The sequence below is a fragment of the Lepidochelys olivacea genome (genome assembly GCF_965140295.1).
Source record: "Lepidochelys olivacea isolate rLepOli2 genome assembly, chromosome: 8".
Classification (NCBI taxonomy): domain Eukaryota; kingdom Metazoa; phylum Chordata; order Testudines; family Cheloniidae; genus Lepidochelys; species Lepidochelys olivacea.
Genome location: NC_140418.1, coordinates 7093055 through 7115193, shown reverse-complemented (window position 1 = coordinate 7115193; position 22139 = coordinate 7093055). Strand labels below are relative to the sequence as shown.

The window sequence follows — 22139 nt, the reverse complement described above, 5'->3', positions numbered from 1 at the left end:
GAGAGGCCCTAGGCAATCCCAACCCTCACTGACCCTTTAATGTGAGTGGTGGGTACTCATCACCTTCCAGGCTTTGGCTCTGTGCACTTTGAGATGTTTCAGGGTTTCAGGAGCTTTATAAAACTGTATTGATCTCCTGTCCCAGCACCAGCGCTCCAGGCTCACCCTCCCTGCCTTTTTTGTCCCCTACAGGAGCTTTCCTTGTTCCTTACTTCATCATGCTGGCAATATGTGGTATCCCCATCTTCTTCATGGAGCTCTCACTAGGCCAGTTCTCCAGCTTGGGGCCACTTGCAGTCTGGAAGATAAGCCCACTCTTTAAAGGTGTGTGACGAACCCCAATCCTGCTCTCTCTTCCCTCCTTCTTCCTGCCCTCATAACAGAGGGCTGATGGTGAGATGTGTTAGCATCGCCATCCTTTGATCTTTAAGGCAATTGTGAGAACTACAATCTAATTAGGGGGAGCTCGTCAGGCTTTTAGGTTGACTAGCTGGCATCTATCCATCCAGGTCCTCCAGGGCTCTGGACCCACGTTACTTCCAGAAAGAAATGTGACTCAGTGTCAATTTCATAAATTTTATTACAACTATTGAACAAAAATAAATATCGAGAGGACATCACCACAGCTAAGCTGTTGTTACAAATATTAAACTAACCTAAGAATAAAGCAATGCAGCCATCAAATCAAGGTCAAAGCAACACATTAGTTTCAATATTGGATTGTAATTAAATCATCATTTAGTTAAATCATCTGATGAATGCAACAAGTAATCAACCCTTTTAAATTCTAAGACAGCATCTAAGGAGCTGACTGTCCACTTCATTATAAAGCCCAGCTAATGAGCTTTACCAAAGTCAATCGAATCTATAACTTGGAGCTCTTTAAATATTTTGACACTGAAACCAAATTATTATCTAATGACTGAACCTCAACCTCAGTGCCAGAGATCCTTCCTTCAATTTCAATTCTTGCATGGCCATGCAACTTGCTCCAGTCAGGTTTGAGTTAGATCATGCTTAGCTAGTGTCAATTTGGAGAAAAGTCCTGCTTAAGCCAGCAATTTAAAAAATATTCACTGTTTGCCTACCACAGAGGCTGTACGTCTGTGACAGCCGCCCTCCACTCCTTCAAATATCAAACGTAGAGAACATACGATTACTTTTGAGAAGGCTGACATGGCCTTGGCTGGGTGAAAAGAACTTGCGATGACATTATTTCACCACTTTATGGAAAGTTTGACCCCAAATCCTATAAAAATAATGGCTTGAAAAGACTCTAGGCTACAACCAGCCACTCAATGTCCATCCATCAGCAAAAGTAAAAATAAACGTGAACATCTTATGATCAGATGCCATCATTCTTCATGCAAATAAGACAATCTGGGTATACAGGGGCTGGGCCATAAGGCAAACACAGCTCTGAAAGTTTCATCTTGAAAGAGAAAAGTTACCTAAAAACTGCTCAAGATGAAACTCATTTAAGATATAAAAATAATTAAAGTTTATATAAGGTCTGTATGCGCATATACGCTACTTCTCTCACCCAGTGCAAACCTCCAATGCTGAGCTTTGGAAAGGGAGTTCTGACAAGGGAAAAGGAGTCTCTCTGGCTGACACTTGTCTACAGGAATCTAGAGTAGTTCTCTCCACCAGAAGGCAGCTTCCCCCTTGCATAGATCTATCACATTTCTGCACCAGTGCCTGTGACTTTCAAAGCGATCTCAGGAGGAAAGGCTCAGATGTGGCTGGAGCAGAGTTCTCGGCTCTGGGCCTGAGCCAGGAAAAGCCAGGAAAGCAATGAGCCTGTTAGCAGATCCTTGATGTTCTCATGCAACATCCCCCTCGCTATGGTGGGTTATTGTTCCTTCCTGCACAATAACCTAGCAGCTCTGCTTTGATCTAGCTCGTGGCTGTGGTTTAAGGTTCATTTTAGATTCCTAACAGCTGGTCTGCTTGTACCAAGGACTGGGCCCCTAGGATGCCTCTGGTAGCATCGCAGTAGCTAAGCAGCCCCTGGGAGAGATGACTGGGTGGTGTCTCTTTGCCGTCACACTGAGCTGTGTTTACATCTCCCCTCCCTTAGGTGTTGGGATGGGCACGATCCTGATTGTCTCTCTGGTGGCCATTTACTATAACATGATCATTGCTTACGTGCTCTTCTACCTCTTCGCATCCCTGACAAGCAACTTGCCCTGGGAGCACTGCGGCAACTGGTGGAACACCGACCTCTGCTTGGATCACCAGGTCGTCAAGGCAGGGAATGCTGCCATCCCATTCAACATCACTAACACCGTCAGCCCGAGCGAGGAGTACTGGAAGTAAGGAGGCTAGCCAGAGACCGTGGCAGAGCAGGGTGGGGGTTGGAGTGAGTGAGACTGGTGTAGGAACCATGGCGATGGGTCTACAACACACACGCTATGGCTTGATGGGCACCCACCTTCTCCAAGTGCACGATGAGGCGTGCGGCTGTTGTCATCAGCACTATCCAGCGTGTCGGCACAACCTGGACTGCGTTGCTGCAATGAGACAGTGGTCGTATATGTTATATGCCAGCTTAGCACCTGGGATCATGGTGCCTTCTCATGGCTGGCTTCACTATCTAACAGTTTGCCATTTACTCACAGATACAGGAAGCTGTAGTTTAGGCGGAAGGGGCATGTGGTTATGGGCAAAAGGGGCCTGGGTTTGGTCCTGTCTCTGTGTAATCGGCCTTGGTTCCATGTGTATTTTTGATTCAGTGGAACCTGTTAGCCACCAAATGCCTGGGTATGTTGCTGGCTGTTCTGACAGGCGGCTGCATGGTCAGACGAGAGTAACCACTTGCAGGGACTGAAGTTTCACTAGCCATTACATAGGATGGGTGACCCTGGTTAGTGGATGACCATTAGCGACGGTTCTACTGTCTATTTTAAACGCAGTCATTCTCTTTGTGTGTGTGTGTCTCTCTCTCTCTCTTCTTTGACTCTTTAAGGCTGACATTTGAATAGCTTTTGTGGCTGTACAAAACCCCTGGATGTCATTTTACAATGTGCCCGTTCCACCCTGCCAGGCACAGAGCACTTGGTAGCTAGTGAGGGTCCAAACACTTGGGTGACCATGCCATAGAAAATTCATGCCACCCTAAGTGCCCATTCTGGCAGGGGGCAGGTGTGGGAGAGACGTTCTCAGTTGCGAGGTCAAGAACTTCTGCACTCTCTGGCCCTGTTGGAGTCTCCCATAGTACGGAATGATCATGTGACCCAGCAGAAGGGTTAATTTACACGAACTTGTGAAAATGGAACATGTCGCCTATGTAGGCATAGATCCATCAATGGCTATTAGCCAGGATGGGCAGGGATGGCGTCCCTAGCCTCTGTTTGCCAGAAGCTGGGAATGGACGATGGGATGGGATCACTTGATGATTCCCTGTTCTGTTCATTCCCTCTAGGGCACCTGACATTGGCCACTGTCAGAAGACAGGATACTGGGCCAGATGGACTGACTCAGTATGGCCGTTCTTATGTTCAAAATAGTTCATTTGTGTTGATTGAGACAATTAAGCTAAAAACCAGCCTTTCCCTGGGGACCTCTCAGTTCATTAACGTGTGGTCAGGAATTAACTCCCCCCGCCAAGGAATCAAACCCTTGGCTCTCCTTGCGCAAAGGGATTTTCAGTATCATTTTTATTGTCAGAGTCAAAGCTAGATCCAGGTTCTAAGGTGCTGCAGCGTAAAGTACGGGCTCTCAGACAGGAGCTCTGGTCCCTGGCACATTGCTGAAGGGAGGATGCTACCTGTTTATTAATGGCTCTCCTTTTGCCCTAGTCGTTATGTTCTGCATATCCAAGGGAGCTCTGGGATCGGGGACCCTGGGCGAATCCGCTGGAATCTATGCCTGTGTCTCCTGCTCTCCTGGGTCATCGTGTACCTCTGTATCCTCAAGGGAGTCAAATCCTCCGGCAAGGTAAGACCAGGAGTCATTCTCCTCCTGCAGCCCCCTGTCGTTTGCTTCACGAGAATGAACCGAGCGAGGTTAAGTGGTCATTTTCCGTGATCTACAGTATTTGTGTGTGTGTGGCTGTGTATATATATCTTGGAAATATCAATTAGAATAACTAGCTCTCTTGCTAAATACAATGGCTATCAATAGGCACAATTTGGAGAGGGTGGTAGTTTGCAGATCATCAAATGCCTGCCCACTATTCAGGGCTGGAATGTAGTTAATGACACAACTCTGCTTCCGATGGAATTAGCATGGCCATGTGCCTCAGTAAATTGCATGGATACACCACAGTGACCCATCCAACATTGTGTTGCCCACATCATAAACCCACACAGCAGTGAGGTGCAAGATAAAGCAGACTTTTAGTTGAACAGAGATGCTCCCCAAAGGGCACGCCTCTTCTGCAAGTGACTCCGGAACTGTCCAGTGGGCAAAGATCCCCTGTGTGTCAGTGCGGTTAAGGGAAGGTCTTGCTGAAGCTTAAACTCAGATCCATCTGCTCTTCCCGCAGGTTGTGTATATCACTGCCACATTCCCTTACTTCATCCTGATCATGCTGCTCATTCGTGGTGTGACACTGGAGGGGGCCTGGATAGGAATCAAGTTCTACCTCACACCCCAGTTTGATCACCTGCTGTCTTCCAAGGTGAGAAGGGGACAGGGCACTTTTAACATACTGTGGGGTTCAGTTACCTGGTTCAGGCTGGGATCCAGTCTTTTGGCCGCTGCTTTCAAGTGATTTTGGGGGGGGGAGGGATAGCTCTGTGGTTTGAGCATTGGCCTGCTAAACCCAGGGTTGTGAGTTCAATCCTTGAGGGGGCCATTTAGGGATCTGGGGCAACAATTGGGGATTGGTCCTGCTTTGAGCAGGGGGTTGGACTAGATGACCTCCTGAGGTCCCTTCCAACCCTGATATTCTATGATTCTATGATGATGACAAGCAAAGCAGAGCTGTGAAACAGGGAAATCCCCAAATCTGACATGTGTGTAAAAGAAAAGCTTCCATTGTATAAGGACTTTTAATGCCACGGCAGGTCAATCTGGTTATTCATGGCTCTAATTAACACTCTTACCAGCTGACTGGCATGCAAACAAGATGCAAAATCATTTCCTGCCTTTGAAAGTAGAAAAGAAAAACTAGGAAATCATTTCCAGCCTGATCCCTGCAACCAGGATCTCACTGCGTAGCATAAAGTACGGCAAACACATCAGCAGCATGAATAGCAGCTGTTAGGAAGCCCAGGACAGCCTGCACTTTAAGAGAAGCCCAAGCATGCCCGAACAAAAAGGCCAAATGCAGTTCTTCTCCACCATTGGCTTTTGGGTTGGAGGCCAGTGCAGAAACCCCTGGACTGATTACCTTCTCCCTCCCTTAGGGTGATGGCCCATTGGTGGAGCAGCCTAGGGTAATCAATAAGCAACTAGACTGAATTCCCTCCTCCATGTGGGTACTTCCAAATCTGATGGGGTCTCCATTTCAGAGCAGGTGGAGAAGTCCAAGCATGGACTCCAAACACCTGCCCAAGGTGGTTGCACCAGGTCAGGGCTGGAGTCCACTGGAGCATTTGGTAGTTCTCTGTGAAGAAGCCCAGAAGCGAAGGACCATGGGAACTGCCCTCACTTGACCCTAAGAGACCCGTGTTGGATGGAATCTGTGTTGGCGATGCAGACAAAGAGTGGAGATATGCTCGGTAAAAGGAGTCAGCATGTCCGTCTGGAGCAGAGGGAATCCCTCCCGGAAAGCACTCTCTTCTTGAGAGTGGAGCTGAGATTTGCACTCCTTTCTGTGCAGTGAGCTCTTCTTCCTTGTTTCCCCCTCCCAGGTGTGGATAGAGGCAGCTCTGCAGATCTTCTACTCCCTTGGGGTGGGCTTCGGGGGACTGCTCACTTTTGCGTCTTATAACACCTTCCACCAGAATATTTACAGGTAGGTTTCCAGTCCTTACACAGGAAATGGAGGTGAGCCTCGGGGTGACACTCACAGTGGGGTTCAAACTGACCTGGGTCCTTAGAGTTATTACAACCTCTCTTCCCGGAATGGAAGCTGCATATCATGGGGCACCAACGGGTAAGCACCAACTGTCTCTTTAAAGGGAACAGATGGGTCAGGATAAGGTGGATAAGAAGAAAGAAGCAGGCAAGAAACAAGCAGAAAGATAGGGATGCATGGAGCCCAGTGGCAACCTGTAAGGAGAGACACCTGCATCCTCATCTGCATGCAGGAGGGGCCCTTCTCTTGGCACGAGCCAGGCACTGAGTGCCGCTTTCCCTAGCCTGGTTCCAGCCCCCAGCAGATGCTGAGGAACGGGTTGCCTTGTCCAGTGTTGAGAGGGGTGTGTCACAGCCAAGCTGAGCTGAGAACCAGCTGAATTTGCTGCCCCCCACCATTGATTTTCCCTGATATTCGTAATAAAAACCCAAAACAGGTGGGGAAGTTGCCCAGTGTCACCTCCACACTTTTAGTTTCTCTGTAAGTCCAGCTCCCCACAGGCTCCTGAATGCGGATGTTGGCAAAGAGAAAAGAGCCTGTCCCCTCTCTAACTGGGGAACCCATCTCAGCTCGGCGCAGAAAGCCAGCTTGTGCCCCCAAAGTGGGTCTTTTCTTGGTGCCCCTCCCCAGTCAGCCGCTGCCTCCTCTCTCTCCTCTGGAAACCATGCGAGCTCTCAGCAGTGCAGTCTCTTTAGGCTCTGATGGTGACACGTTCAGATCAGCTGCTGTCTGTTCTGCAGGGATACATTTATAGTCACCCTAGGCAATGCCATCACCAGCATCCTGGCCGGGTTTGCCATCTTTTCCGTCTTGGGCTACATGTCGCAGGAGCTGGGCATCCCGGTTAACCAAGTGGCAAAAGCAGGTCAGACCAAAAAATAATAATTCCTTCCCTCTTTTCTTGGTGTGTGTGTGTGTGAATACATGCGTGTGTGGGGATATATGTAGGTTGGGGTGTGTATGCAGAAGGGACGGGCTTATAAGTGCTTTATAAGACTCAGGTGTGATAGTTTAAAACAATAATAACCATGAGACTTTGCATGGATAAAGAGCCATTCACTGGAGCAGTTCAAAGCACATTATGAAGGTGGGTGGGTGCACAAATGGGCCCTCACCAGGGGAAAACAGGGAAGCAGGCGCCTAAGTGCCCAGCTGCAAATTCAGGATTTGGGAGCATAGTTTATGTGGCCACCTAATGGGGCCTGAAATCAGCGTTTAATGGTGACTGTTTCCCAGTCGTTTTTCTTTCTCCAGCTCCCAGCGCAGACAGAACTCCCCAGAGCAGCTCCTCTGGTGCAGTCGTCAGGCCCTTATCCTTTCCCGTGTGCAGGGAGCCATTGCTCCTTCCCTTGCAGTGAGTCCAGGCTGCTGCCCAAGTGTCAGCTGGTCTGGTAGGACTGTAACAAAGTGGTCTAGGTTGATAAAACAGCTGAAGCCAGCTCACGGAGCCTCAGGGAGGAATCTGGGCTCAGGTGGGACATATGTCTCCCTGGGCACCCGTGGAACCAGAGGAGCCAAGCACTGAAACAAAACCGCAGCGGGTGTCAGAGAACGCAAGGAACGCCCAGAGGAAGAGAAGGGCGGTTTGGTGGTGTGATGCCAGCTCTTCATTCTGCCATGCAGGAGAGATGGCTTGGGAGCCCCTGGGACTCTCCTTGCCAAGCGTGGTGGGGACCAGGCGCTGCCCAGAGGCCACGGGTGAAGGAGGGGATGGTGTTACTTACAGAGGGGAGGCTTGACACATGGAGGGATGGAGCAGGACACACAGAGCCTGAGCATGCAGCTGTGGGCACTAGCCTAGCTCTCCAAAACCAGGCCAGAGCATTGAAACAATAATCAGAGCCAGCTTCTCACTCCTCCAGGCTCTCTGCAAAGCCCATTCCTGACTGGGGGCCCAGGGGGAAACACCTTACGAGAGACATGAGCCACCCCAGTGCATCGGGGCAGGAGCTGCTGTGATAAGTCCCACAGGAATGGGCCGAATGACAACCCTGTCCCTTGGTGCTTAGTGAGACGTCCCAGGAGCTCCTGCATGCACTGATGTCGTTCCCAGGACAAACCCGGGGCTGGCAGAGAGGGGAATGTTAGCTGCGTGGTGGTGGGGTGACAGATAAGAGGCTGAATAAAGCCACGCAGCTCCACCAGCCAGCGCTGCCTGTTGTAGCAATGGCAGCTTGATACAGACGAGTGGGTTTGGGGGGAGTGGGGCATTCATCATGCTCAGCTGTCTCGTTCAGGGCCTTGGCGGGGCGATAAGGAACTAGGCAGAGCGGAGAGTCCCGCTCTAGTGGCTCCTGGAGGCTGTGATCCATCAGCTTCCCCTCTCAAAGGGCTAACGTCCGTTTCCGCGCTGGTTCCCTCCCAGGTCTTGGAGGCAGACGCTCTTGCAGTGAGTGGGGAGACCTGAGGTACTGGGGACCTCCTCCATCCGCAGGCTACTGCAATTCCTCCAGCTGGGAGCTCCCACCAGCCAGGGCTTCCCTATAGGGCCTCCTATTGGGAGGCGGGTGAAGCCATGAGCGACTTAGCAGCTCCCCCTTGGGTAGCCTCCCCTACAGTGCCCCCTGCTGGGGAGACGTTGCCACCACAGCCAGGGCATCTCCCAGGCTGCGGGCAGCGTACAATTCTGTTGAAAACCTGGGGCCGTGGGTGACAGGGGGAGACCTTCCGGGCAGAAGGGAGGTGCCCGCTGTTGGGGGCTCTCCTTGCCCGCCGTGCGCTGCGCGACACTCCTGCTGATCAAGAAAAGGCAATCGTGACCTTTTATCTAAAAAAATAGCATGAAAAAGCCTTGAGGCTGGATTCCTGCCCCCTCCCACGGTGCCGGCCCCTGCCTGCTTCTGCTCGATCCCACACATGGGAACACCTCCTGTCTGCTCTTGTAGGACACCTCTCCCGCCCCCCCTTCTCCCAGCGGTGCCATACCCTGCCTGGGCTGGTACACTGCCTCCCCCTGCCCAGCAGTAACAGCTGTGTCTGATGTACGATCCCATTCACTGTCCCATCCTCTGCCTGTCCCCTAGGTCCCGGCTTGGCTTTCGTGGTGTACCCCCAGGCCATGACAATGCTTCCTCTTTCTCCACTCTGGTCTTTCCTTTTCTTCTTCATGCTGCTGACCTTGGGCCTGGACAGCCAGGTAAGGACACAGCATGCCGAACCTTGTACGTTAGCCCCCCACACACAGACACACACACAGACGCACACGCTTAGGGTGGCTTGTTTTCCGTTATGTGCAGTTTGCCTTCATGGAGACCATTGTTACTGCAGTGACAGATGAGTTTCCTTATTACCTGCGGCCCAAGAAGGCTTTTTTCTCAGCCATCATCTGTATCGCCATGTACCTGATGGGGCTCATTCTCACGACAGAGGTAGGCAATCTTTCCCACGGGCCAGCTTGTCAGAGTCGACTTTGACTGGCGTCTGAGTGCTCAGTTAGTTGAGGATTTACAGGGGGACGTTTGTCAGATCCATGATCATTTGTGACTATGACTGAGTGGGAGGGGGCTCGGGAAGAGAAATGGATGGAGCGTCCCACCGGATAGGGCCGTGGGAGTGGAGACGCTAGGTGACTTCAGAGCAGAGTGAATCATTCGCAGGGAATAATTTATCTAATCAGTAGAGCCCATGTTTATTAACATTTCGCTGTGAGTATTCCATACTTGAGATTCACAATCCAAGCTGCAATTGATCTAATATGTGGCGTGGCATTACTTCTGTCCCCTGATTGGATGAGCATGCAAACAGGGTGGATACACTGGCATTCGCTTCCCACGAATATTCAGGCCCCTAAAACTCAGCCTCCCAAATGTGACCAGGAAAGGGGCACAAGAGAATTTATCCCAAAAGGCGAGGGTGGGAGCTTGTTGACCAGCTCTGGTGATAACGGGTCCTTCCCTGAGGGTCTGGCTGCTTGTCATTCTCTCTCTCCAGGGGGGGATGTACTGGCTCGTCCTGCTGGATGACTACAGTGCTGGGTTTGGACTCCTGGTGGTGGTGATTACAACCTGCCTGGTGGTGACACGTGTCTATGGTAAGGGGGGACTGGCCTCCATGGAAACTTGTCTATTCAGTGGGCGTTTGAACTGGAGCAGGAAGTATAGTTTCCAGCTTGTGCAGATGAACCCCACGGCAGAGGGCTAGACACTTCAGCTCCAGGCTCTTGCTGCTTCCCAGGGTCGAGGCAGCTGGATGGAAGTTCCAGATCAAGCCAGAGACATTTGTGTCATCACAATGGTAGCGGATACCTCAGTTTGACCCCTTCCTTGCTCTCATAGCAGAGCAGCGAAAGTCACGTGATACAGAAGGAGAAACAACACATCCGTTGTTCTCCAGGCTCTCTCTGCCCCCGTGGCTGACAGCCCAATCCCTGAGCTCACACAGCTGGTGGGGTGCCTCTCTGGAGCCAAGGGATTCGCCAGGAGAACCCCCAGCTAGACTTGCTGGCTGGTTTCTGATGCCATCTCCTCCTCCTTTCTCTAGGCATGAAGCGCTTCTGCCGGGATATTCACATGATGCTGGGCTTCCAACCAGGGCTGTACTTTAAAGCCTGCTGGATGTTCCTGTCCCCGGCAATGATGACGGTAACTGGTGTGACCCTGCCGACGTTTGCTGAGCTTCCCTTACTCTGCCCACTCCCCATTGTCATGGTCTCAGCACCATTTGGATTAGTCCCTTTGGGACAAAATCTTTCCCAACTCGCCTGGCTCCCCCTCACAGCCAGCAGCATGGAATGGTCTTTGCACCCTGGTATCAGCATGGGTCTCCAACCTGCGTTGTCTCGGTGGGGTCCAGGTAGCCCCTTCCCATCCCAGCCTGGGGAGCCCAGGTTCTGGGTGTGGGGGAGGTGTCACTAAGTTCTAGGGCTGGGCTTGGGTGTGAAACCCTCAGAAGATTTTGGATGACAGCCTGTGATGATCCTCGGGATGGCTAGGTCTGGGAGTCACCTTGTTACCCTCCTGCTGCCAGCATGAGAGAGTCTTGCTTGTGTGTAACTGGGTGTCTGCTCCCTCACATCCCCAGCCTGATCGCCATCCAAGCCCTCTGCTCTGGGCTATGCCAGCCATAGCTTTGCCTTGCAGGTTAACATTAGGTGTGCCCCAGCCCCCGAGCCCCTTGGAAGCGTTTCCCCATAGCATTCAGCCCCTTCTCCATTGAACACTTCCGAAAACACCAGGTCTGCCATCCCCAAAGGAACAGTACGCACACCAGCGTGTACGATTCAACTCAGGCCCAGCACGTTGCTTAACACCACCGCACTGAGATACATTGATAGTGAAAACAGCAATGCATTTACTATCAAAGTGCCAAGATTCAAGTGATCATGAGTAAGGAAACTGGAAACAAAATCATTGTCCATTTTCTAGAGACTAACCTTAACTATCAGGTTAGCCTCCTGTCTAATAAATTTTATCTCACTCAAAGCCTTTTGCAACATCTTCAGTCCAGCTGGGCTGCGATCCTGATTTCATGAATGTAATAGCACTGCCCATTTACCTACTAGGGCAGGGTAAAGGGGTGTTTTCTTTGACTTCTACTTGTATCCCCAGAGTTTGTTGTCTATCCTCAGAGACAGGATAACCCCCCGGGGCTTGTGTTTCCTGTGTGCTGCTCTCTTATTGACATCACATATTTTCAATAATTTTGTATGTAAAGGGGCATCCATTGTGTTAGCTACAATGTTTAATTCACATCCAACAGAGATCAGACCTGCAGACATATCTCCGCAACACACCTGTCAAGATCCATGGGTCCCCACATATGCCTATCACAACAGCCCACTAAATGCCCCAGCACCTAAGTAGGGGAAACCAGTCAATCGCTATGCTCTTGAATGAACTCACACAGGAAAATGATAAAAGACAAAACCACCCTGTTGTCTGTGGGAGAACACTTTTCTGACAGCGGTCACTCTCTATCTGACCTCTCAGTCCTCAGCCTCCAAAGAAACCTGCCCAACACTTCCAAAATACGAGCCTGGGAGCTTAAATTCACAACTCCGCTAGACACTACAAGTCATGGACTGAAGAGCGACACTGGATTTGTGGTTTATTAAAACAATCTGCAACCCACTAGCCCCCTCCCCCTTTTTGTCCTATGACTGCAGAGGTGTAAATGGGCCACTTCACCTTGAATGGGCCCTTAGAATATGTGCTAACTACTTATGCTAAACTCTTTGTTTGACTTGTATTTAGCTGTGACATCCTTTCCCCAGACCTGAAGAAGAGCTCTGTGTAGCTTCAAAGCTTGTCTCTCTCACCAGTAAAAGTTGGGCCAATAAAAGATATTCCCTCACCCATCTTGTCTAGCCAACAGAGGGACAGGTGAATAAACACCTCATCTGGCAGAAAACCTGGTTCTCCACCTCTGCTGTGATACAAAATAAGAATGTATTGACCGTGTTGTGTGTACACATAACTCCTTGCATAGCACCTGTACATACGGTTCACAAAGAGATTAGTGACTGGTGTGACCCTGGCTTTCATTTGAGAGCTCATATGATGTTGGTGAACCAGAATGTGCATCCCAGAATCAGGTCATTCCTGTAACCCTCTGGCCAGCTGGCACTGAGGGGTTCTTGTGTCACACAGCCCCAGGAAGGACGCATCCCTTTGACTCTCTCCCTGTGTTGCAGGCCCTGCTGGTGTACAATATAGTCAAGTACCAGCCCTCAGAGTATGGGAGTTACCATTTCCCATACTGGGCCGAGGTCCTGGGCATCCTGATGGGGCTGTTCTCCTGCCTGATGATCCCCGCAGGGATGGTGGTCGCGGTGCTCAGAGAAGAAGGGACGCTGTGGGAGGTAAGTGGCAGATGGACGTGGGCGGCAGCCTGTAAAAAGGGAGGGGACTCTACCCCTCCAGGGCGTTTCTTCCCTTGGCTGCGTTCCCCAGCTCTCCCCACTGCTAGATACTGGTTTTCTGTGCCATGAAATCTTGCTCTTTGGTTCATGCTGGGTAAAAGACAACCCCCTTCCTGCTCATTTTGGAGTCTTCGTTCTAGCCATAGGTCAAAGGGGGCCGGCTCCTGGGGCTGTTCCCAGGTGTGAGGGCTGAGAATTGAGCATCATGTCAGACTGGGCTACCTCACAGCCTGCTCAACCTGTGGCTTGTCACTGCAGCCTGTCTAGGGCAAATCCTTCCGCTCTCCAGGCTCACCCTGTTAGCTCCCGCACAAGCTCTGCCTGGTCCGGAGTTGAGGGCCCCAGCATACCCATATTGTCTAACCTTTGCAGAATGGATTTAATGCATCTGCCCCAGCAAGGACAAAGGCCTCACTTCAGAAGCACAGGTTCCCATCCCACCCTCCCTGTCCACGAATCCTGAGAATTGGTGTACAGGACAGCTTATTCCCGTGTATTTACAATGGTGTGTGGCACCCTCTCGTGGTTTGCATGGGACATCACAAAGTCATGCTTATTTGGGATGTAGAACGGGAATGATAATCCAGAGAGGAAACAGGCCCCGCCTCACTTCTTTGCCAGGCCCTATGGCAACACATGGTGATATCACTATTCGTGGCTCACACGTGGACGGAGCCTGTGCACAGATTCCGAATGCAGCCCACGTGCAGGGAGGGGGGATGGATGCACTGGGGCGTACCTGGGGATAGCTGTAGGTGGATTCCTAGTGCATGCTGCACAGCAGACAGCAGGCCACAGCCCCATGTGTGTTCGCACCTCTTGGTGCGTTTTGTGACATTAATATAGCAGGCTATGCGGTTAAACCAGTGTAAATCAGTGGATTTGCCTCAGGAAAGTGAAGTTCTGATGGCAGAGGCTACAGCTAAAGAGGTGCTACAGATTTCCATATACAGCTCTCTCAAGCCTCTCTGTTCTCATCCTAGAACTTCCCTGAGTTACAGGATCATAGAGACATAGGGCTGGAATGGACCTCAAGAGATCTAGTCCATCCCACTGGGATGAGGCAGGACCAAGTAAACCTAGACCATCCTTGACAAGTGTTTGTCCAGCCTGTTCTTAAAAACCTCTGATGGTGGAGATTCCACAACCTCCCTAGGTAACCTCTTCCAGTGCTTAACTGTCCTTGTAGCTAAAAAGCTTTTCCTAATATCTAACCTAAATCTCCCTTGCTGCAAACTAAGCTGATTGCTTATTGTTCAACCCCTTGGTGGACATAAAGAACAATTGATCACCGTCCTCTGCAGAACCACCATTTATAAATGTGAAGACTGTTACATGCCCCCGCAGCCTTCTCTTCTCAAGACTAAACACATTCAACTCTTTCAACCTTTCCTCATAGATCAGGGTTTGCTAAACATCTAATTTTTGTTGCTCTCCTCTGGACTCTCTCCAATTTGTCCACATCATTTTTCAAGCGTGGCACCCAAAAGTGGATGCAGTCCTGCAGCTGAGGCCTTGCCAGTGTCACACAGGGTGGGACAGTTACCTCACCGGTCTTACCTAGGACACTGCTGTTAATACAGCCCTGAGGGACATTTGCCTTTTTTGCCACCGCATTGTACAGTTGACCTATGCAGTTTGTGACCCACTATAACCCCCAGATCCTTTTCAGCAGCACTGCTGTCTAGCCAGCTATTCCCGACTTTGGAGCTGTGCATTTGATTTTTCCTTCCTGAGTGTAGTACTTTGCCCTGGTCTTTAGCATCATATGGTGATGAACAACAAAAGGGGAAAGAGACAGAAATAACAAATGCCTAACTCAGTCAGGTGAGAGGCTTCCCCACAACTGTCCAAATGCTGAGCCTTAATGGGTCCGTGCTTACAGCTCTGCTGTGTCAGATAACCATTACCCCTTGTGGCTCACTATTGCCCCAAAAGTAACCTCTCTGAGCACATGCTCCTACAAAGGGCCACGGCTGCATTTGGGATGGGCTCAGGTAGCCAGGTTTGGCAGTAGCTTGGGTCAGTCAAGTCAGCTGGTCCTGGCCAGTGCTCTGAAGCCCAAAGCCTTTCACACTGCTATTGCGGTGTACATTTCGCAGCATTCTCCCTCCCTCTTGACAGGAGCTACATTCTTGTTGTAGATAACACTGAGCCATAGCAACAGCCTTTCTGACTCCATTAACACACCCCAGAAGCCCACACCCTTCCTGCCTGCCCACAGGCTTTGGGCAACAAACACCCCCTAGGGAGTAGGATTAGAGCTCAGGACACTAGTTCACTTGTGCCCTATACCAGCGTGAAGCCCAGCCGGGCTCCCAGAGGCCATTGCAAAGAGAGGTAGACACCTGCTTTCTTGAGGTTAAATGACCAAGCTGACTCCCAAAATAGCAGCATGTAAGTGGCCTTGGGAGGTCTGATTCTTTCAGTGAATTTCCTCATTCCCTGACAAAGGAAAAACACGCAACTGAGAGGGTTCAAGTGGCAAAGCTGCACCCAGATCCAGGCTTCTCTACTGCTTTGGCCACAGGAGAGGGATGAAGCTGGGTTCTTGCTTTGGCCCAATCTCTAACACAGACTAATAAAATAAAGGAAACTCCCTATCAGTCCCTACTTACTGCATAGCAAAGCCACAGCACCTAGGACAAATCATAACAAATACAGCCACTTAATTCAGGACCCCCAACCCTTTCCCCATACACCATAAACAACTCCACTAGCTAGCTTGCTAGACCACTGCTGGGGGTTTTATACTGAGCTGCCTTCCCATCATGCCTTGGGACAAGGCTGTCCCCACCTCTCCAGTCCTTAATGGAAGGGTGGTTCAGCCAATCCCTTCCCTCTGTGCCTGAGTGGCCCCTCCTCTTCTTGTGCAAGCAGAGGTTTCTGCTGGTGGCTTGCAGCTGCGAGCTGGTGATTACTCATCAAAGCAATGGCAGTTCTGGTGGGTGGTGATTTTCCTGCACTGGACTGGTGTCCCCTGAGCCCTGCTGCTCTCATCACACAGATGTGAGGAGAATAGTGGGAAGCTGCTTCTCAGGGGGAAGTCCCTCCTCCTCCTTGTACCCCCTGCTCAGTGCTTCTGCCCCCAAAGCCTTTCACCCTGCTGATTAGTCCTCAGGTGCATCAGGTCACAACCTGACGGGAAGAGTGCAGCAGCTCAGACCCCTGAGCTGCCCAGCTGAGCAGCCCTTTGAGATGCAGGTCTGGAGCGAGAGGGAGTCCCCCCCCTCCGTCCTCCCCCAGGGCCACTGCTGCAGGACTTGGGCAGACAGGTGGCCTGTGTGGGTGCTGATCACATGGCTCCTGGGAGTGCCTTTACCCCTGGGAGGGCCAAAGAGCAGTGAGCAAAGTGCCCGATGCATTAATCCAAACACACAGCAGCCCCAGGCAGCAGGGCCTGAGTCCGCTGGCTCCTGGCACGCAGCATCATTCACTGCACTGGGAATGCTTCAATACAGGGACGATGTTCCCTTTTTCTTCTGTCCCTGGGGAATCTCCGCAGGCGCCCTTAGGCCTGACTGCACCCAGGAAGTCTCCCAGCGTCTAGCGACGGTGCAGGGCACCGATGCAGATGGCACTAGCGTTCCCTGGCAATTTCACCATCCTCCAGACCAGGTTACACAGAAACGGCCGTGCCGGGTTAGTGCTGCACCGGCACTAGTGAGGCAGGGGGACTGTCCAAGGAGAGGCCCAGCCACGGGGAACAGGGCTCAGAGCAGCAGCAAATCCTTGTCCACACAAGTGCTGGCTGGGGCACCTTTAGAGCTTCAATTGCTCCATTCAGACTCAATTACAGCGCCCCCTATGGGCTGGCTAGAGATGGTCTGGACAGGTGCCCCGTGTAATTACAGTACCCCCTGTAGGCTGGCTAGAGATGGTCTGGTGTCCCATGTGATTACAGCGCCCCCTATGGGCTGGCTAGAGATGGTCTGGTGCCCCATGTGATTACAGCGCCCCCTATGGGCTGGCTGGAGATGGTCTGGTGCCCCATGTGATTACAGCGCCCCCTATGGGCTGGCTAGAGATGGTCTGGTGCCCCATGTGATTACAGTACCCCCAGTGGGCTGGCTGGAGATGGTCTGGTGCCCCATGGGATTAGAGTCCCCGTTGGTTCTGATACCCTGACAGTAGCTATGGAGTGAGTCTAGTCCAAAGCATTGGATGCTGGGGCATTGTCTGAAGCGCTCACCTGGTGATCTGTCACCATTACTGAGCCTTAGTGCCTAGCAGGTGCTTCTGTAACACTGCTGTTCATCTCCTGATTTCAACCACAGAGAATCCAGCAAGCCAGCCGGCCAGCCATGGACTGGGGCCCTTCTCTGGAGGAGAACAGAACCGGCATGTACGTGGCTACCCTGGCCGGCAGCCAGTCCCCCAAACCCTTGATGGTCCACATGAGGAAATACGGGGGAATCACCAGCTATGAGAACACAGCCATCGAGGTGGACAGGGAGATCGAGGAGGAAGAGGAGTCTATGATATGAGGAGGCCACGACCCCGGTGGGGAGCAGAGAATGGGGGACTGCACCCCTGAACTTGCACAGTTGCACTTAGGCACTTCGGGCCAGATAACAGGCCTTTCTAGAGGCAGCTGCGAGCTGCTGACCTTCCAGCATCCCACGGGATGCTCTGGCCTCTCCAGGAGAACGCTGCTGAGAATTCCAGTGTTGCTGAGATTTTTGTTCAGTGTGGCAAGCTGTGTAATGAATGTGTGTGTTAGCTCTCCAGTGTCTGGGACCAGCTGCCCGGACCCTACCCTGCTCCAGGCCCGCCCCACCCTGCCTGGGTGCCCTCTGCCCAGAGTTATGACTCATTGACCCCTGTGTAAAGACTGCGACATGCACCCACTTTGCGCTCCTTTTGCACAGGCATCAGTGAGCAAGGCAGTGGAGAACAAGGCTAGTAGTTGTTGGTGGTGTTTGTTGTTGCTAAGCCTGTTTAACTCCAATGACGCACGGACGTTGTGGAGAAAGGATGTCTTTGTTAACCCCACCCTGTCAGTGGAGTGCCTGTGTGTCCCACCCCTGCTGGGGTCCTCCAGCAACACCAGGTCCTCATGGTGCCCGTGTGTCCTGCCCCTACTGGGAGCCTCCAGCAACACCAGGGAAGACCAGAGTGGCCATTCCTGATAAATAAGTCTAGGGAAAAGAAACCCCATGTTATAAAACAAACCAACCCGCCCCTGGACAGGCCTTTCTGTGCACGACAGAGAAAGGTAAACCCTGGTCCTGGGATGAATCAATCCTTTGCAGGTTGCTCTTAAGAGATGCCGTTTGCACTCTGGGCCCCTGTTCACACAGCTGAATTCAGAACCTCGGGGTGAGGCTGCGCCACGTTAACCCCTCCGTGGACTGCAGCTGGCGGTAAGGGCAGAGTCTCTGGCTGTGGCTGTCCCTCCCCTATTCCCGCCCAGGGTGGAGCAGAGTGGGGGCTGGGAGGGGGCGATGTCTAATCTCAGCAGTGCCCCCCCAGTCACACGCCCTGGGAGCAGAGTGCAGGCCGGGGGGCGGGGGGGGGCACTTGACGTGTGTTTTTTCCACGTTTGCAATGCGAAGGGGTCGGCCGACTCGCGAGTGAAGGCTGCAGCAGGACCAGCCACGTGCTCTCTGGCACCGGTGGTCCATTGTGCTGCAGGGCCTGTGCTGCGCTGACTAGCCCGTGAATTATGAATGAGGAGCTATTGGAAAGTGTTACTAAAATAACTTCACAGAAAGGAATGGAAGAAACCTCTCTGCATGGGCTCTTTGTAAGATCCCACTCGCTGGGCACAGAGACCCCATGCTGAGGGGCTGCCTCCAGAGTCTTCTCCAGGCAGGGACAGAAATCCAGTCTCACTTCTTCTCCTCCAGTGCCAGAGTCCACTCAAGGGGGGCACGGCTCACCTTCCCTTGTAGTCCCTGTTATTGAAGTCTGGGGGGAGGGTGCCCCTTATCTCACATGGTAATAGGAAAATCCTGGACTGGCAGCCATTGCTTGCATGACATGGAGTAAAGTTCCAGGAATGTACTGACTTGTCAAAGTCTCCAGGAAGTCCTCTCCCCACATGGCCTGTTACAATTTCTACACTAGGGTGACCAGATAGCAAGTGTGAAAAATCGGGATGGGGGTGGAGGGTGACAGGCACCTACATAAAACAAAGCCCCGAATATCGGGACTGTCCCTATAAAATCAGGTCTTCTGCTCACCCTATGCTACACACAGTTCTCCACACCTTCCTCCCCCAGCAGTCTGAGGGTATGTCTACCTGTGCACTGTGAGTACATCTACACAGCAAAAATCAATCAATCAGTCTGTGGCAGCGAGTCTCCGAGCTCAAAAGAGCAGTGTAGACTTTCGGGTTCGGGCTGAAGCCTGGGATATGAGACCCTCCCCTGCTGCCAGGTTTCACAGCCCAGGTTCCAGCCCAAGCCTGAGCATCTACACTGCTATGTTTAGCCCACAGCTTGAACCCTGCATCAGTTGACCTAGGCTCTTTGCTGTGTAGACATAACCTAAGCCTGGGCTCTGACTCAGGTTTGAGCCCAAGTCCCACTTCTGTCCACACACAAATCAGTCTGACCTGGATCCTAGAACCCTGCTAGGGGAGTGGGTCAGAGTCTGCGATCTGCTGTGACGTGGGTCCAAGCCCTGGCAATTTGCAGCGTGGCTGCAGGTCAAGCCGCAGACCCAAGTCAGAAGGTCTGCGTAGTGCAGCATGGAAGCATTTGCATGGCTGTGAGACCCGGGTCCAGCAGCTGTGAACCCAGGTTTACAATGCAGTGTGGACGCTCAAGTGCAGGCTTGGAAACACTGAGTCCACAAGCCCAGGTCCACGGTGCAGTGCGGGGATATCCGCACTCGAGCTGGGGCTGCAATCCCTTGTCAGCGCAATCAGAGCTTGTGCCCTAAAAACAGCAATGAGCTGCGGTGGGAGGGGGTAGCTGCCCCCCAGTAGGTGCCGAGGGCCTCCCCCGGGTTTGTACTTGAGGCTGCTAGGCCTTCCCGCTGCTGCGGGTACGTAATGCTGTTAGCGCACTAGCTTGATCAGAGCTAGCGTGGGTACGTCTCTCTGCGCCAGACTTCGCCCGTCCTGCTCCAGCGTAGCCAGGGCGTCAATGATTCTGGGTCATGTGATTTCCAACTTTGAAAGCCCGCCCCGCAGGGTCCTGGCAGCCGCTGTGCGTCTGTGCGTCAGCAGCTCAGCTCCTGCCGGTGCTGTTGTGTATGGAGGGTGCAGGGCATCCTCTTTTAAGGAGCAGCAGTTCAATACCTAAGCTGCCCCCGTGGTGGTTTGTAATGTACCCCGTGTTCGCCTGCTGTGATGTGTGTTCTCAAGTGTGCGTGTGTCGTTGGTGTAACATTGCAAACAAATGAAGATCCACCCTTCTGTGCGTGCTGTTTTCACTGCACACTGGGCTTGAAATGGGCTGGTTCCGGGCGGCTCCGCAGCTCACTCGCTCTTGCGTTATTAACGCACCAGTTGTGTAGTGGCTAGACGCCACCTTGTGGGGGAGGAGGGTTATTTCCACTTCGAGCTGAGCAGTGTTTCAGACACAGCATCGAAGGGCCCAAACTTCTCCCTTAACCTGAGCTCAAACCCGAACACAGGCTCCAAACCTACTGGTTCCTTCCTAGAGGCCAGGGAGCCCAGTGCATCATCTCCCAAAACCACCCAGAGAGCTACCCCATGGAGGGTCCTGGGTTGCTGTTTTTCATATTCATGATCCTCTGCACAGCCAGTTGTGTAGACGCTGAGTACGTCTACACAGGGATGAAAAACCCATGGGAGACACACCCTTAGAGACCAGAAGCAGACACACCAATGTACCACCAGTAAGGTTGTGCTTGGGGGTTCTTCTACCTGGGAAGCTCACAAAGCTGGACTTCTTCCTCGACAGCCTGATTTCCATGGCTGTATTCGAGACGGAGCAGGGCCAAATCCTGGCCCCAAACACCTCTGAACCCAGGGCTGAATTTTGCAAATGGCCCTTTATCGTTACAGTGGGCTCAGCCGAGCCCCAGGTCCCAATGACCCCCACATGGGCTTAAAGTCTCCGTCTGGACCTGGATTTTATGGTTTGAGCCTGTCTCCAGCTCCAATAGCTCAGCTCCCTGTGTGTATCCAAACTGAACCTCCCCACTTCCTGAGGGCTACTGCATCCCCTGGAGGCCAGGGCAATCTGGACTGGGGTTTGAAGGGCTGTGTGTTCCCGGGGTTTCATAGAATCATAGAATCATAGAATATCAGGGTTGGAAGGGACCCCAGAAGGTCATCTAGTCCAACCCCCTGCTCAAAGCAGGACCAATTCCCAGTTAAATCATCCCAGCCAGGGCTTTGTCAAGCCTGACCTTAAAAACCTCTAAGGAAGGAGATTCTACCACCTCCCTAGGTAATGCATTCCAGTGTTTCACCACCCTCTTAGTGAAAAAGTTTTTCCTAATATCCAATCTAAACCTCCCCCACTGCAACTTGAGACCATTACTCCTCGTTCTGTCATCTGCTACCATTGAGAACAGTCTAGAGCCATCCTCTTTGGAACCCCCTTTCAGGTAGTTGAAAGCAGCTATCAAATCCCCCCTCATTCTTCTCTTCTGCAGGCTAAATAATCCCAGCTCCCTCAGCCTCTCCTCATAAGTCATGTGTTCTAGACCCCTAATCATTCTTGTTGCCCTTCGCTGGACTCTCTCCAATTTATCCACATCCTTCTTGTAGTGTGGGGCCCAAAACTGGACACAGTACTCCAGATGAGGCCTCACCAATGTCGAATAGTTTATCCTGGACTGGATTGGGTTTGATTGTAGATGGCTTTCATGGGTAAACAAAGTTTTGTGGTACCATGTGCTTAGTGTTAAATGCAATCTCTAGCACTGGTGGCCTTACAAGTCACCATGTTGTGGGCAGCTACTCTGCCCCACTGGACGTGCAGTGGCCATGCTGACTAAAGCCCTGCAGACCTCCCGCCTGGGACCTTTGCCCTGAAGAAGATAAATACACAAGAAGCAACCCCTGCAATCCAGGCTCCTGGCTGGGGAGCCGGCCCAGAAAGGGAAAGTGCTCTCTGAATGGCTGTGCCATCTTTTGCCCACGCACAACAGCCCGCTCCCAGGATGCCAGCAGAGAGTCCTGTGAACCAAGGAGCAGGATGGTGGCTCTTCCTCAGCGAGGCCGGGCCTGCCCTGCAGTCCTCTCTCATCTCAGTTCCTTTCTGCGCTGAAGACTGGGAAGAGACACACAACCCTCTCCCGGCCACCCACCCGTGCGCTGCCCAGGGACAGCATATAACTGACCCCGGCATCTCCTGGGGTCCCTTCTGGATCTCCCACATG

At 52.0% G+C, this 22139-nt stretch overlaps 1 protein-coding gene across 1 annotated transcript in view; it reads left to right on the top strand.

Annotated features, from left to right (window-relative positions):
* The window catches only part of SLC6A7 (solute carrier family 6 member 7), a 30447-nt gene extending 10244 nt beyond the window's left edge, over positions 1-20203 (top strand). The window contains exons 3-14 of the mRNA XM_084636997.1: positions 193-324; positions 2084-2318; positions 3804-3942; positions 4493-4627; positions 5805-5908; positions 6712-6836; positions 8995-9107; positions 9208-9339; positions 9902-10001; positions 10451-10551; positions 12603-12770; positions 17108-20203. Coding sequence (XP_084493123.1) covers positions 193-324; positions 2084-2318; positions 3804-3942; positions 4493-4627; positions 5805-5908; positions 6712-6836; positions 8995-9107; positions 9208-9339; positions 9902-10001; positions 10451-10551; positions 12603-12770; positions 17108-17317 — 1694 coding nt within the window. The 3' untranslated portion in view covers positions 17318-20203. The remainder of the gene's footprint in view (positions 1-192; positions 325-2083; positions 2319-3803; positions 3943-4492; positions 4628-5804; positions 5909-6711; positions 6837-8994; positions 9108-9207; positions 9340-9901; positions 10002-10450; positions 10552-12602; positions 12771-17107) is intronic.
* The last annotated feature ends 1936 nt before the right edge of the window (positions 20204-22139 follow it).